Source organism: Schistocerca piceifrons, chromosome X (assembly GCF_021461385.2).
Source record: "Schistocerca piceifrons isolate TAMUIC-IGC-003096 chromosome X, iqSchPice1.1, whole genome shotgun sequence".
Classification (NCBI taxonomy): Eukaryota; Metazoa; Arthropoda; class Insecta; order Orthoptera; family Acrididae; genus Schistocerca; species Schistocerca piceifrons.
The window spans coordinates 545,634,083-545,651,537 of record NC_060149.1 but is presented as its reverse complement, the minus strand read 5'-3'; the positions used below and the strand labels follow the sequence as shown (position 1 = coordinate 545,651,537).

The window sequence follows — 17,455 nt, the reverse complement described above, 5'->3', positions numbered from 1 at the left end:
GTGTGAGGACATTGTTTGTAAGAGAGATCTGTTTTGTCAGTCTGATGATATTCTTTAAAGCAACCTGTGCAGCATAACAAGTGGAAGTTTTGTCGGTATACACTAAAGTCTTAAATGAAATATATCTATAATTTTAAAAGAAATGACATTAATCTCCCTTTGACCACCCAAAGTTTTGCCCTGAAAATGTTACAGCTCCACACATTATACCTTAATATTTCCTCCTTTACCAAAGACTGAAAAAGAAATAATAGTCTGTAATTTCCAGAAATATTGTTATTTTTATGTTTACTGTTTTCTAGGGCATAATATAAAACAATAATTATCCATTTCCCCGTTGTGATTAACAACTGTTATAAAACCATTTTTGACCAAAATTACATTGCTAACATTTAGGCTATTCATTGTTGCATTATAAAACTCATATTAGCCACATTTAAATATTAAACAGTGTCCCGACACACAACAACAATTGAATTTTGGAAAGATATATATACAAATATTAGATTTCAGATTAAATAGTGGTTGTCATAAAGGCCAAACACACTTGGCACAGCAGATTAAGTAAGATTATATCCTAATAATTATGGCAATGGTCTGTAAGCTTCTGTGTAACCCCACACTAAGTACAATCAGACAACCCTTCGCTTTAATTTATTTATTTACACATACTTTACTCCTCCTCTTTTTCTGCCTTTGTTTCTAATTTTTTTACATCATTAAGCCCCTGAAACTGCAGCTCTGAATTGGGAATCCACTGGTCCATGTGTCTAGATAAGCTTGTCAGTAAGGTGCTGAAGGTACTTGCATTAATAACTTTCTGAAAGATTTCTCCTTTTGTACCTTTCATAATATTGGTATTTTCATTATGAGTATTACTGAGACTTGAATAAAAATAATGCCCCTCTGGAAATTGTGTATACCACTATAATACACAAGTAATAGTCTGTCTCACTAACTACTTTCATGTGTCTCAGCAGTTTTTGAATTTAGTGAAGATTAATATGTTAAGTCATTTCCTTTTATAATTACTTGTGATGTGTTTCTAGCTAAATATCAAGTAATAATTATAAAAGGAATATTGAGGGTGAAACTACTAGATTCTATGCATAGGCAGCATGTATTTATAACAAACACATTTTACTTTTTATTACTAACAGAACTGCTGTCGAATGCCCTGATTCCAATTTATTTCATATGATGTTGCAATGTAAATGACAATGTTTTGATGCCTAATAGTGTGGTCATGATCTTTAGTCATCTTTGTGGCTGTGCAGGCATTGACTGGATCTCAGTTACATGTTGAACTAACAGTTAAACTATTAGTGAAGGAAGAGGAACCTCCATTTGTGGTGCTTCCTTTGCCTGCCACATGATTGACTCAGCTTACCTGATTATAGAAGTCAGAATGGAATGAGTGAAAAGAATCATTCCCCATGTTGTTGAAGTGCTGACTAGTGGATTGTCATGTCAACAAAAAGTTGATTGTTGTAGCATTTTCAGCTTATGGACCCCTTCAGAGCACATGGACATACTCACTGCGTGTCTCAAATGTGAAAAGCTACAACTGTAAACTTCTGGTTGCTGTGCATGTCCATTGCTCAATACCTTAGTCTTACGGTAAATGCTTGCATTTACTCATTACATTGTTCGTATTCCATCCGGGATGTTTCATTATTGTGTTATTTGACAGAAAATGTTGGTGAATATGATATGACAAGAATAAAATATACAGGTGTTGATGGGAGTAAGAGATGAAGAGAGACATATTAGTATGATAGTAGGAGCAGCAGGAGGAGGAGGAGGAGAAGAAGAAGAAGAAGAAGAAGAAAACAGGACAGGTGTGGAAACTCCAAAAATTGGCAAAATGGCTCTCATTAATGCACCACATTTGTATCTGTGGAATGTTCCTCAAACCAGCTTTACCAAATTCGGGAGTGTTAAGGTCATTTATTTTTTCTGTTAAAGGTGCAAGTCACCTTCAGGCTGCTAGGTGAACGTTGCCTCCATCCCCGCATCTCTTAACAAAAGAAGATTGATCGGGGTTTGAGAAGTGCCAGAACAGGATCTCTAAAGATTTTCAGAGAACGTACAATGATCTCATTGTTACCTATCTCCTTAAGCCAGAATTATTGTGGGTAATGTGAATAACAAGAAACAGTTTATTATCATTTGGAAGAAAATAATTGTTTTTTAATTCTTGAACTTGTAAACATAAGGAAGACTGATACACATCTGTTTATGTGTACTCGATCCATCTCGTTGTAGACGTGATACGAAGGTGTGACACTTAATGGAATTTACGCTCACAAGCAATGAAACTGCACATTTTGATCTCTATGTGTGTAGTGTAGTGGTACTGGACAGTAGGATGGAAGGCTGGGAGTGATTGATTGAGTTACAAATTGCAGTAATTGTTACATTTATTTAAACAACCACCTTTGTAATGTGTAACAGATTATTACAAATTGACTATTGCTTTTTGAGCTTATCTGCAAAACACATTTTGTTCTCGGAATTTAGCTTGAGTGATGTTACAAAATGTCTAGTAAAGAGAGACAAGATTAAAGGCATTAACAAAGCACTTAGGAATTTAAAAGTAGTTTCACAAACTTTAAGAAACAGAACTTAAAAATCAGAGCATTTTTAAAATATAGCTTACTGGTAGCAACCAATGAATTATGGTGCTGACCATTACATAACACAATCTTTTAAAACTCAAACATTTAAGAAAGGTAGCTTTTGTTTGGATGAAGAACTTTGATGATTCCAGGTTTGGATCGCAGACGATGTTGCTCAAATCTGGCTGCTGTTAAACATCCACCAGGTTCCACTGGTCATGCGGACTGGTTGCAACATAATTTTAGCTGAAAAATCATAATATAAATATATAGTTTACATCAAAATAATGTAAATATATCGTTGACATTAAAATTAACCACTACTCAAAAGTTTATCTGAAACTTCAGTATTAGACACAAGACACAAAAGCATATTAAGAATGTCAGTTTGAACAATAACTGATTCTGCTTGATTGTACCCATTCACATACAATGAAAACTTCATTCACTGTGGCATAACCTCATTATTAATGGCCAGTTCATCAAACAATAAGTTACAGTACATTAGAGTGAACTAATACAGTCCACTCACTCCAGTTAAGCGAGGGGAGAATTAACAGAAACATCACTTTATGGTGCCAGGGTGAAGCATTACCTTTCTAGAGACATGCTAATCACATTTACTTGCAGATCATACAATAATGAACATGTCAAAAATGTCAGAAACCTCTGTGACAATTGCACACTCAACATCATCAAGCCACATGCTCCAAACTGACAAGTGTGTACTTTGCCAGATAGACCACGAGGCTACCTTTGCTGCTGACATCACTCGCCTCATGCACTCCACAGTTAACAACCTCGAACTTGACTCATAGCAAGTTAATTTGAAACATTTGGTCTTAGATAAGTTTTACATTGCGTGAACACATTGGTAGTTCATACTAAGTTATGAAAAATTTAGAATTATAGTTTGTTTCAATTGCTTAAGGGGATTTTTTTCTGCCTGGTTTACTTGTTCATAAAAATATATTATACAGATGACACCAAACTGTAGACAAGTAGACAAATATATCTAACTTAAAAATACAATACTTGCTACATCAAACACTAAAAATGATTTTTTAAAGAAAGTATGCCAGATACATTATAGCAGGTGTCAACAGGTGATATTTAGTGATTACACAAACTGGCAGACCTATTACATTCCGTTAATGTCATCACAACGTTTGTTGATATGTGGTGGAGTAATGAAATATATGAAGGGACTCCAAAGTAAATGAAAAATTAGCACGCCAGGCCAAATAACTTCAGCGCTTCAAAGCGACACGGATACACAACTCTGTTTTTCGACATAGTCACCAAGTCTCTGTGAACAACAGACGAAACTTTCTATCGGTAGTTCAGTACTTTAATGATAGAAATCTGCTCCTTAGTCATGAAACCATTCAAGAACTGATGTGTGAATATCCTTATCATTGAAAAATCTCTTTCCCCAAATGTTCTTTCAGCTTGCCAGAAAGATGGAAAACAAATGTTGCAAGATGTGGACTCTGTGGTAAATTGGCATCACCCACATCTCTATGGTCTCAGTCAAATTGTTGGTGCCATTTCACTATGATTCGACATGACATTGTATTTGATCCGCATACTGCCAGAATTTCATTGCAAATTTCGATCTCCCCCCCCCCCACATGAAATACACTGTCCTATGTACTTCAGCCCTGGAGTACTTTTCCAGTTTCCACATCATGTCACTCATACACTGTGCTGCACCTGTTATCCATACCATGGCAGAGTTGTGACAGCAGGACACCGAAAAGTGTACTATCTTCTGACAATGTGCCACTCTCATTGCTTAAAGGCCTTAATGTGGGACGAAATGTGTAATTACTTTTCGAAGCTCATGTGTATGTCTGTAGGTTATGATACAGAGTGGAATGTGCAGTTAAATTTTAGCTGTGCTATCAGGTCCCAACACAGCCAGCGCATGTAAATCGGGTTATATTCTGATAGAAATGCCAAAAGTGTATGACAGTTATGATGATATTTAAATATTTGTGCTGTGTGTTTGTCTCAGCTATTTAAGCTGTGCTGTTAGGTCCCAAACTAATCACAATCTCAGAAATCACATTTTCTGGAAAAGAAAAATACACCATACACCACTTGATAATGTCTCCCTGTAACTACAAATCAAAGTTATTGGATTTTTCTGCAGAACATTATACCAGCAATTCCCATATAGTGCTTACATTTTTCATAATAGATACCACATCTGTGACAGTTTGCATTCATTTGAACTAACGCTGACGTTCAGTCCAAATTCATTCAATGATGTAACTATGAAGAACACTACACACAATATAACTATTGTTAGGTTAGCAGTATTAGGAGACAAAGCACTAGTGGCATGAATTGTTCTGACTTTTAATGGCCTCTGCTGCTTCAGAACTACTGAGTCCAGAGCTCAAGAAATTTAACTGTGTAATTCTTGTAAACACTACTTGGTAGCCAGTGCCTTGCTACCATCATTTGATGACAGTTACAAGTACATCATTCTAGAATGAAATTTTCACTCTGCAGTGGTGTGTGTGTGTGTGTGCTGATATGAAACTTCCTGGCAAGTTAAGAATGCATGCCAGACTGAGACTCGAACTCGGGCACTTTTGCCTTTTGCTAGTGAGTGCTTCACTGACTGAGCTACCCAATCACAATTCATGACCTGTCCTTGCAGCTTTTCTTCGGACAATACCTCGTCTCCTCCCTTCCAAACGTAAACAGAAGCTCTCCTGTGAAATTTTGCAGGACCATCACTCCTGGAAGAAAGGATATTGCGGAGGCATGGCTTAGTCACAGCCTGGAGGATGTTTCAAGAATTAAATTTTCACTCTGCAGTGTTGTGTGCACCAATATGAAACTTCCTGGCAGATTGAAACTGTTTGCCAGACTGAGACTTGAACTCAGGACCTCTGCCTTCCGCAGGCAAGAGCTCTACTGACTGAGCTACCCGAGCATGAGTCATGACCTATCCTCACAGCTTTACTTCCAACAGTGAGGAGGTAGGAGACGAGGTACTGCCAGAACGGGATGTTGGTCATGCTTGGGTAGTAGTCAGTAGAGCATTGCCTACAAAAGGCAAAGGTTCTTTGTTCGAGTCTCAGTCTAGCACACAGTTTTAATGTGCGAGGAAGTTTCAAATACTTCATTGTTTTCCCCCCATGATCATTGTATCATCAGATGTGAATGGCGAGCAATTAAGATAACACGAAAGCAGTTGCAAATTAACACTGTAAGCAGAAAATGGGAAGGAACTGATAAGAAATATCTTAACAATCTAAAAATATTCATTCTGAGGATTTAAAAGGGGGTGGGGGGATTATACTGTAATTTTGTCCATTTTGGCATTATTAAAAGACATCACAAAAAATTACATTGTATGATTAAGGCATGTTATGATACACATAGAAGTGTCAAAAGGATGGCATGTAGTTCTGCTCCTAATAAGAATGCAACACCACCATAGTAGGTATGGGCATAACAATTACAGATGCAAAGTTCTCTCTGTAGAATGGATAAAAGTGCAACTTGTGTATCTGGATCTTGTCACCATATCTGCATACACAGTACAGTAAAATATATCAGCAAATCTTTTAAAATAAAATCACATCAGCATCATGAAATAAAATAGGTTGAATATCAACTTGGTTCGTGTTTCCAGTATCACATTTCTTTTCAGAGGAATTTCATTTGGTAATTATATACCATATATGTAAAATTAGTTTCACCAGAGAACAGCCAATATGGTAATAATTCTTAACTAAACAGTTATGCAGTATGAAAATTACGAATAAATTCATATTCATTTGTGTGTGCATGTGTACGTGTGTGTGAGAGGGAGTGGGGATTGGCAGAATTTTCATCACCCTGCTCCACTCCCACCCTTTTTTTTGTCAGTGAATTATACTGAATCTGATGAAACCATGTAGCACAACAATGGGTAAAAAAGATCATTTCCTCGACTTTCAATCAAACAAAACTATTATAATAAACAAAATTATACTTCTCAATGCAAAATCAAAATAAAAATGTCCCAAAGCATCTTAATCAAAACCAAGTCATATCTCAACCAATCCTGATTTAAATGTTAAAATTTTTGCAAAATTATCAGATTGTTCGTGAAATGTATAAAATGTTGTTAAGTAACAGCGTGAGTCAGTGTACATTTGGAATAATTGTTTGCATTGTAAATTGACAGTTATTATCACTGAAGTACCATACTTCTATTCTACTTACAAAATAAACACCATTATCAGAATCACACTAAGATAATCTAAATATCAATACCTAATTAAAAGACACAGTACAGTACAATCAGTTAAATATATATAATCTAGAGAATATTAGACATAAATTTATTTTATTACTTCCATTTAGTGTCATTCTGGTACTGATATTAATTTATACATGTCCTTTTACTTTAATTCCCTTTTTAAATGCTAGTGAAGTCTTAAATAGTTACAGAGACAGACATCATCATCATCATCATCATCATCATCAGCTACTATGTTGGTTCACAGAGGCAGCTATTTCAGAATTGTTCTGAGTTGTGTCCTGATAGCTTCTGTGACCTCTGAAGTGACTCTTCTGTTAATTATATTTTATTAGGTATATTTCCAATACAACTTGAGTAATTGTGCAAACTTTGTCAGTGATCTCAGAAGTGTAGGTTTGCTTTCAGGATAGCAGCTGTTGATAAAATTCAATTTATAATTTTTATGTTTCAGGTCTCTGTCAGCATTTCCGTTGGACATGAAAAGTGTACTATGAAGCAAGAGAAAAATGATGGTTTTAATGGGGATGTAGAGGAAAGGGTAAGTGCTTGATATGTCAAATTTACATGTGATATATAATGTTAATTAGCATACCAGCTCATTAACTGCTGTGTGCAAGGTATTTCAAATGTAGACGGATCTTCATTGGATTTTGTTTATTAAGATGTAAGATTAAAGAATGAAACAAAAGAAAATTATATTTTGGAAAATAATAGCTCCACTTTTTTAGGCATTTGTGCAATCAAATGGGAAGTTTCTTGTATTCTCTTTTGTAAAAATTAAAAAAAAAGATGTATGCAGCTAGTTACAAACACGCTGTGCCACACAATAATTGTCTTGGAGTCACTATTCTTTAATAAATTCCTGAAGTGACCCTAATTGGTGGAAATCAAGTGGTGGTGAGTCAACTGAAATACGAAAAAGATATTTGGATGCATCACAGAAGATTTCTGTCAACCTATGCTTTGTCTGACTGCAATAGGTGTTGTATGGGTGGTCACTTCAGGGAAACTGCAGTTTAAACATGGCAGACGTTCCTAAAAAGCCAAAGTATGTGGTGCAGATTCCTTTGGTTGGCAACATGACATAATTTTCAGCCTGCTTACTAGCCCCCTCCCCATATTCATCTAGTTCTCAGCCAAGCTGATACCACTGTTATCCATCCAAGCCTTCCATGGTGCTGTGCTTGAGCAACTGTGAAACACAAACAGCAATATTATATAGGGTGCAAATCATATGTAACAACAGGAACTAATACATAAATAAAAGATCACAATCACAATTCAGTCCAAGTCTCAAACTTTTACTCTTCTTGTGACCTGCTGATGTCTTTTGGTACTGTCTCTGCAACGGACCTTGCCGCTGTAATTTATTTTTGCAATAACAGTTACAGTCAGTTTAATATGATTTATTTTGTTTATTAACGACTTCATTCTGGATTAATTTTCCTTTTTGTTTCATCGGAATGTCACTATCATGTTCTAAAGCTGACTAAAATCTGGTAATGTTTGTACCCAGTATTGTAATACGTGAACAGTGACTGAATTTCTCATTTGTAACCCATTTAGTAAATCATTACAGTCTCTCATAATCAACTAAAATATTGATCTAGGTTCAGAATCAACTAAAATTTTTTTTTAAGAACATCACTTCCGCTTTTGAATGTTACCTTCACTTACAAAGCAGCATTAATGTTTGTAAACAGTATCCATACAAGGGTGAGCAGTTTCATTGCAGAGCTGTTCAAATACAACAAGATTTTTAAGATGACACAATTTAGTGCTGTTTCTGACAGTGTGTTTCACAAAACTGTCAAATTTTAAACAGACCAATTGGTAGTTTCTCACGTATTCATTGCACCAGTGCTGTGCAAGTCAAATGTCACACATCATTCAAGCAATGTTGGTGCTGTATAGAGTGTTCCAGTGTATCGGGAAAACTTGAGTTTTCTCGAATGTGAGTCTCGCTTGCCCTACTGAATTCTTCAAAATATATCTGCACGTGACTGTAAGACGATTCCTTGATACTCCATCAAATAACATAAAAGTGTTAGCATCATCATAAATAGTTTCTTCTCCAAATATAAGATGATCCTGTATTTTTTGAATGACAAATTTAGGAAAAAACTTCATTTTATAATTGGATAAATATGGCACGTGAGGCCTTATGTTGTGGTTGTCATGAAATACCTGATCTCTGATGTGAGATACTGAGGTGCATGTACAGCGAGGTGAAGAACTAGACATAGCATGTGGTAACCATGTAACTTGTCTAGTGGCAACAATCCTAAGTGGGTGTATGAATCACTGATGTGGTAAATAGACAGATATTGCAGATGTAACATACACAAGCAGTCATGGTTGGTTGTAATCTCTTAGAGTTTTTGCTAGTAGTTTCATTTTAAATCACTGGCTAAGTGATCAAAAATTTTAGTTGCAGCAGTGTGCACATTTTTTTTTCTTTCTAAAGACAACCTTAATGTGGAATAATCAATGTCAATTTTCCTTCTAGTGTTGTCGTTATGTACACTATTGTCAGGATGCCCAACTCCTTAAACAGATGTTTACAAGATGCTCATGGGTGAGCATCACACATTATTCTTGCAGCACATTTATGACCTGTGAAGACTTCCTTTCCTAAAGATGAGATACTCTAAAACAGTAGTCCATGTGACATTACTGAACGAAAATTTGCAAAATATGTCAGTGTACCGATTTGTCAGGATTTGCAGTGCCAATGCGGCTGAACTGAGTTGTTTTAGGAGTTCCAAAATGTACTTTTTTCCAGTTTGAAGTTTCCACCTTATGTATTATTTTCTCATCATGTGTTATACTTATCATTGGTTTAGCACCCCTAGATGTGCAGAGCTGAGTATGTTGTGTCTTTATAAAATTGAGAGCGAGACCATTTGCAGAAAACCAGTCAATGATATATTTAGAACATTATTTGCCATTTCTTCTGTTTCTGTATGTATGCTTTGATAGATTGCAGTACTAGTGTCATCTTCAAAGAGAACTAATTCTGCTCGTTGTGTGGTAGGTGGAAGTTAGTTTACATAGATGAGGGACAATAGTGGATCTAAGATTGGGCCTTGGTGAACCCCGTATGTCATCTATCCCCAGTCAGAATAATGTCCACAGACTACATTGGTTGTATTACTAGGTACAGTTTTCTGCATTCTTTTGGTTGGATGTGATATTTTCTATTGGTTGGCTATACCATCAAGCTCATGAAACTTAAATTTCTCTATGGGAATACTTCGATTCACACAGCAAGTGCCTCGGAAAGGTCATAGAAAATAACAACTGGCACTATTTTACTATTTAATAACTGTAAAATTAGGTGAGTGAACATGTAAGTGGTATTCCCAGTAGAGCTCTTTTGAAATCCAAACTCTAATATTGTGATGATATTATTTGCTGCTAAGATGAGATACTATTCTAGAATACATAGTCTTCTCAGAAAATTTGGAAAATGATGTCAGCAGTGAAATGGGTCAGTAGTTACTGACATCTCTCTCCTACACCTCACAATGGCATATTTCAGTAACTCTGGAAAAATTCCTTGAGTTGGTGATACATTACATATTTCAGATCAGAGTGGGCTTACTGTACAAAGCTTCAGTACTCTATTGGAAACACAATCAAAACAAGTTAGCTTTTATTTTTGAGAGAATATGTAATTTTCCTAATTTCAAAAGGAAAAGTTGGTGATATATTCATATGATTGAATTTAATGACAGTTGCTTTTTTAACATACTGCTGTGATTTTTTTCTTTGAACTGTTTGGTCCTCTACTTTCTACTGTATTTAAGAAATAATTATTAAAGATATTTGCTGTTTGTGACTTACCGTTTATAGCCCTTCCATTCAGTTCAATAGTGATGTTACCTTGTCCTGTGGCAAGTTGTTCCATCCCTCATTTCACTACATTCACTATAGCCTTAAATATGTTGTTGAAATTGATGATTACTGACATAATGTGCATGTTACTTGACCGTCTGATAACCTTTCTTAGTAATTCCAAGTAATTTTTTGTAGTGTGCAACTACTGCAGGGTCTCTGCTTGTTCTTGCCACTAGATACATTTCCCTTTCCCTTTCACAAGATACTTTAATCCCTCTAATGATCCCTGGTTATTTACATGGCTGTTTAATTTCCTTTCTATTAGTTTATGCAGAAAGTTGGTTTCAAATAATGATATGAATGTCTCATGCAATAGATTAAATTTAAAGTGTTTGCATTCATTTCACTATAAATATCATCCCAAGTCATCTCTTGTAAATTAATTTGAAAAACATTTGTCCTGGTGTCAAATTATTCAAACTGATTTTCACTAAGGAGTATCCATACTGTAAGGCACTAAGTTATTTATCCTAAGTAACTGTGCATAGTGATCATAAAGAGCTGTTGTTACTGGGTAAATAGGTATTGTTTTGCTTTGAGCTTCACTAAAGAAAACATTATTAGTTAATGCCCTACCGTCTTTATCCATCCTTGTTGGAAAGTTAATTACTGAGATCAAAATAAAGTTTCCAGATAATTTTTTCTATCAAAATACTTAGGAAATCTACTTTGAAGCCACCACAGACTATTAACCGCTTGTTGGTGTCTTACAGATAGCCTAGTAAGGAAACCAAATTCCTTATAAACAGTTCAAAATCTCATTGTTGGGGAATAATATACAGCTAAAATTAAAAGTTAACTATTTTTCAGTATTAATTCCCAAGTACATACATCTGAGTGCTGATCGGTATAAAATCTATGGTTCTTAAAGTTTTTGAACTTGTGTTCTGTCTTAATTTATGTAATAAATCTTCATTTTCCCATATTAATTCTGCCTGAGTAAGCTGCTAGTTGTAATCTTTTCTGTGTAACTTATCTAATCCTGTTATTATGTGGTGCTCACATAGGTACGGGATATCTATCTTGTCAGAGCTCTCTCAATTTTCCAAACAGACAAGAAGCTCTTCTATCTTACTTCTCAGCCCTGTAACATTTTGACGAAATGGGCTAACTTTACTTTACTGTGCATTATTAAGCATTTTGCGGAGCTCTTCTGTTGTTCTGACTTCTTTCAAAACAGGATGCCTGAATCCTGATTTCAACCTAAAAAAGGTACCTGCCTGACACATGTAACCGCAAGATTCATGCTTCGTGTGATGATGACTATCCTCTGGCAACATACACATTTATCACATATTGCAGCACAGATTACATACTTAAACGTATAATTAATTCACTGAACACACTTTAAGCTACAATAAGTTTCATTATTTGCGAGCCGCAAAAATTAGGCCCACAGTTTTGTACTTCAGATGTATGATATAACATAAAATGTTAATTATTTCTGCCTACAACAAGAACTCAGTACTTAACTTCAGTATCTGTTAATTAACTTCATCACAGTAGAGTGTTATGTAAACAAACTACTAGCGCAGGAGACTAGGTAGGAGATGAGATACTGGCAGAAGTAAAGCTGTGAGGACGGGGCGTGAGTCGTGCGTGGGTAGCTCAGTTGGTAGAGCACTGGCCCGTGAAAGGCAAAGGTCCCTAGTTCAAGTCTCGGTCCGGCACACAGTTTTAATCTGCCAGGAAGTTTCATATCAGCGCACTCTCTGCTGCAGAGTGGAAATCTCATTCTACTAGTGCATATGTTTCTAAATCAAACAACATAACATTTACACAAATTTCTGGAGATATGAACTTAGTAATGGATTGTTATGCTCTACTCAAATTGCTGGAAAGAAAAAAAGAACAATGAAATGAGATTCTCTAAGTTAATTGCACCAAAACATAAACAAAAATATGACTCCAACCTAAAGATATTTTCACATTTTCTGGAATAAAACAGAGAGAAAATTGATGCCTTTAATAGGAAGCTAAAAACCCACACTAATATACATACAACCCCGCTCATTAATTTCAATACACCCTGGTATTTCAGATTTACAACTCAAATCGAACGTTTTTTCTCACAAAATATAATTATATTAACTTCCACATATATAACACAATCTCAGTCATTATATTTTACTTTCATCAAAGTATCATTCTTTGGATTTAATGACTGCCTCACAAACTCAGAGCATGCGGTCAATCAGTTTTTGTAGGTATTGTGAATCTATATGATTCCACACATCTTTAACAATATTCCAGAGATGTTCCTTGCTGGATATATTAACTTTCCTGATATGTCTGTCCACTTCATCCAAGACCATTTCAATGGGATTACAATCCGGGCTTTAGGACAGCCCTATCATATCATTCAGTACTTTCTGTTTTTCCTTTAGTGCTTTGTATTTCATACAGTATGCCGACCAATGTTTTGGGTCATCATCCTGTTGTAAGGTGAACCCTTTCCCTATTAAGTGCAATCCACTTTGTATTGCATGATACTGAAGTATGCAGTGGTACTGCATCTGATCCATACATCCTTTTATTTTCACACTATCGCCAATTCTATCTCTGGCAAAACATCTGCAAACCACACTAGAACCTCCACCGTGTTTAACTGTAGGTAGAATACACTGCTGGCTACCCTTTTTGATACAAGTTGGCGAACAAATATTCTCCTTCTGGCTCCAAAACTCTCAAACTTTGATTCATTGGTGAATAACACCTTTGTCCACTCTTCCGGTGTCCAATTACGATGTTTTCTAGCCCATTCAAGTCTCTTCTGTTTATTTATGGGCCCTAGAAGGGTTTTACTTGCTGTGACACATCTTTTCAAGCTGGCTTCCATCAATCTCCTTTTTACTGTTGCAACAGATATTGTTGCCATGTTCATTTCTACCAATTATGCACAAATTTGTGGCACTGTTTTGAATCTGTTTCTCTTACTGGTAATTCTGATATATTTATCATCACTTTTAGTTGCTTTATGAGGTCGTTCTGGTTGTGTTATGTCCTTATTGCTATCTGTTGTCTTTTGGCGGTGAAGGGTGTATTACCCTCCCCTTATAGACACACTACAATGTTTCACAATTTGGCGAATAGATAAACCTGCTTGGCTAAGTGCTACAATTGCAACATGTTTTTCTGTGGATATCTCCACTTGTGGAGCCATACTAGCGATGTGCACACGTCAATGTTGGGAAGGAACTGACGTGGAGGAACCACATGTTATGTATCGTAGCAGTGCTTGCTGTTCACTGCGGACATCACATCACTGCAGGGAACAACACAAGTGCACCAAATGCGACGTCTGTTGGCAAGTAGGTAAACAAACATACCAGATAGGTACATAACACTTATGTACACTACATTGTTTATTGGATACTATTGTATCTGTTGTATCTCAATGGCCACGAACAAAAATCGTGACATGTGTACAACTGTTGTACTATTGCTTTTCTTCCTTAGACCTTATCTACAGGGATCTAGATGTCATTTGTTGGGTGTATTGAGATCAATGAGTGGTAGTGTATTTAATGAGTAATATGTACTAAAATAACTTTTATTGAAACCCAAATAACTTACCTTTATGATATTGCAAAAACTCACACGTCTTGCCTGACATAGGGCTGCCAACTACCTCACCCGGTTGAATGGCTACCAACTCTCACCATTATTGTTAAACTGTATGTTGGAAAAAATAATACAAGAATGTCACAAGTAATTGAAATTCAGATTACTACTTAAACTTTTAAGCATTGAAACTAAGAAGGATGATGCTGGTTAACTTTTGCAAGTGGTAAAGTGATAGTAAGGGATGATTTCCAGATGGAAGCAACAAAAGGTACCCTTGTGAAAGATAAAAAGAAAATCCAAGGAGGGTGCAGCTGCAATCCCCTAACTTGCGCTGGATACTCCCTTGAATTGGTAGGAACATAGTATTGTTTGTTCAAGAGCTGATATATACAATGTGTTAAAACATTTACTATTTACCTTTCGTTTTACTGTAGAGCATACTTCCCGTTTATGAGGCATGTACGCCGTGAAGCTCGGCATTAGAGTGTGTAGATTTTGTAAGAAAGATGGAAAGGAGCTTTTGGAAATAGCTCTCACATGTATTTTATCTTGTTGGTTCATGTTACATTTCATAGGAGATCAATTTCTCGTAACTGATTCTGCCTGACCTTGAAATTTGATTGTCATAATAACCCTTGGTAATTTTCCCATTGGTTTGTTAATGTGACAGTGTTTTCTAAGAAATGCAGCAGAAGAATACACTAGAAATAGGCTGTGTATCAACCACTGTTGACTACTCCATTTTGTTGATGTTAGGGCTGTTTGCACTTGAGATACTAAAATATAGTGTACAATACTAAATTATGTGCAAGAATGTAATGACTACAAACAGTTGACACACACAATAGACTTCTGCAGTGACTAGTCAGGAAAACCAAATTTTCTGATAGCATGATTTTAACATTATTTTCCTCACCCCTATGTATATTTGGTTTACAGGCTTTAACTTACATTTGTTTTGTGTACTTAGAAAAGTGGCAAAATTTGTTTACTGCAAAACTAGACCCATTGTGAATTTTTAGAAAATATTGGCTAACCTGACTTCCCATAAATATATGCAGTTATGCTTCTGAATGCGAAATGACTAGTACAACAAAAATCCAGCAAAAATTAACAATATTATTAATATTGATCATCTTTCACATTGTTAATGTTGGTTATTATATACAGGAGCCGGCCATTGTGGCCAAGCAGTTCTAGGCGCTTTAGTCCGGAACCGCGCTACTGCTACGGTCGCAGGTTTGAATCCTGCTTTGGGCATGTATGTGTGTGATGTCCTTAGGTTAGTTAGGTTTAAGTAGTTCTAAGTCTAGGGGACTGATGACCTCAGATGTTAAGCCCCATAGTGCTCAGAGGCATTTGAACTATTTATTATATACAGGAACAGACGTGATCCTTTAGTGCAATAGAAGTTGTAACTGTCTTAAAAGAGTAGAAAGTCCGGTTACTCAGCATATATTAATTCATTTTGTATTCAAGTACTACCACATAACCCAACAACTTGATACTTCAATTGATGTAAACTATTTATTGATTAACCTGCATATTTATAATCCTGAAGTTGATGTCACAGCAGTAACTGGGCTTTTGATAGACTCTCTTGATTCTGTATTTTGCTTCCTGTTTCTGAACTGTAATAGTTGGTCATGAATTCAACAATTCATTATGTCCTAGTATTTTAGGCACTCTTGCCTATTCAAACATGACTGTAACACCATCTCCCTTTCCTGTGTGCACGCTCTTAAGTTCCATATGACTAAGTAAACACTTCTGAAGAATCAGCCCACAACTCGTCATACTTTGTTAATTTTTTGTGTATAATGTAATGTTTTATTCTTTCAGCACCCCAGTAACCCAACACCTGATGATATCCGCAATGGTGGCACTGAAGAAGATTCAGATGAGCTTGAAGTTATATATGAAAGAAAAAAGCATGTAAGTATTCACATTTTTAATGTATAAGTAACATGAAATTGCAACAATTTTAGTACAAATTTCATAGTTTTCAAGACTGATAACTTACGTAGATTCTGGAATAAAGAACAGGTTTCACTGATTTCTTACAATATTATTACCTTAAGGCATAGAATTTTAAGACAAACAGACATGATAGACAGGCATAGAGTGTAATTTTTTGGGGGTGGAAATGATAAATGTGTGTGAATTTATCTCTGGGGACTTCGTGATTTGGTTAGTTATGAACACTTTAGGTCACGAATACAGTTGGACTGAAGTAATAGTGTCAACAAAGATAATATGGAGCTCTAGTCAGTCACTAGAGGAACGTTGCTCATCCAGTTAGGTAGTGGATTTTGCCGTGACTGAGGATTACAATATTGTGCTTGATATGGGGAGTGGAGAAATTAGCTCTGCCCTGGGCTTGGGTCACCAGAGGATGGACAGGGGTGGAGCTAAGCAATGGTCCCTTCCTTCATGCAACATTGGAAACCTCAGAAGTGGCATCTGTGTTTGGCTTTTTGGAGCACTATCAATGTAATACTGGCCTGCAGAGTGAATGAACACACAAATAATTCAAGTAAACAGAAATGACTTCATGGTTTTCAGGTGGTCAGTAAAGGTATATACTTTTCTACAATATACAGGGTGATGCTATCTACCTAGTTCTGTCTGTCAGAACTTCTTTAAGACATTGGTGCCAATTTCACTTGTCCAAATGGTTCTACAATAATTTTTACACCTTATGTCATAGATCTCGTAGAGATGAATTCTACAATGTTTAACTCTAAGAAATCCAATAAGTAATTGCAGACAAATTATAATATTTAGAACTCAAAGTGTAAGTATTTCCAGTATCAAACCAGTTGCTGTCGAAAGCGGAAGTTTGTAATATCATCCTAAACTGCCACATCTGACTTGTGGAACAGTTCAGTTTGATGCAACTGGAAGTCAGATTATGAATCTGGAATAGTTGAGAAGAGTTTAAATTAAAACTGATACAAATCCTTTTTTGCTACATGTGAATGGGCTGACGCACCAGATGGAAGACAGAGGGCGTAGCTTTCACCAGTGAAATATGGTATCAGTTCAAGTACTGTTATTGCCAAAGTCTTGAAAGGATGGTGAAATTCTC

General features: G+C 35.9%; 1 protein-coding gene across 1 annotated transcript in view; it reads left to right on the top strand.

Annotated features, from left to right (window-relative positions):
* LOC124721781 overlaps positions 1-17,455 on the top strand; it is a 524,867-nt gene that overhangs the window by 217,778 nt on the left and 289,634 nt on the right. The window contains exons 11-12 of the mRNA XM_047246895.1: positions 7,346-7,432; positions 16,207-16,299. Coding sequence (XP_047102851.1) covers positions 7,346-7,432; positions 16,207-16,299 — 180 coding nt within the window. The remainder of the gene's footprint in view (positions 1-7,345; positions 7,433-16,206; positions 16,300-17,455) is intronic.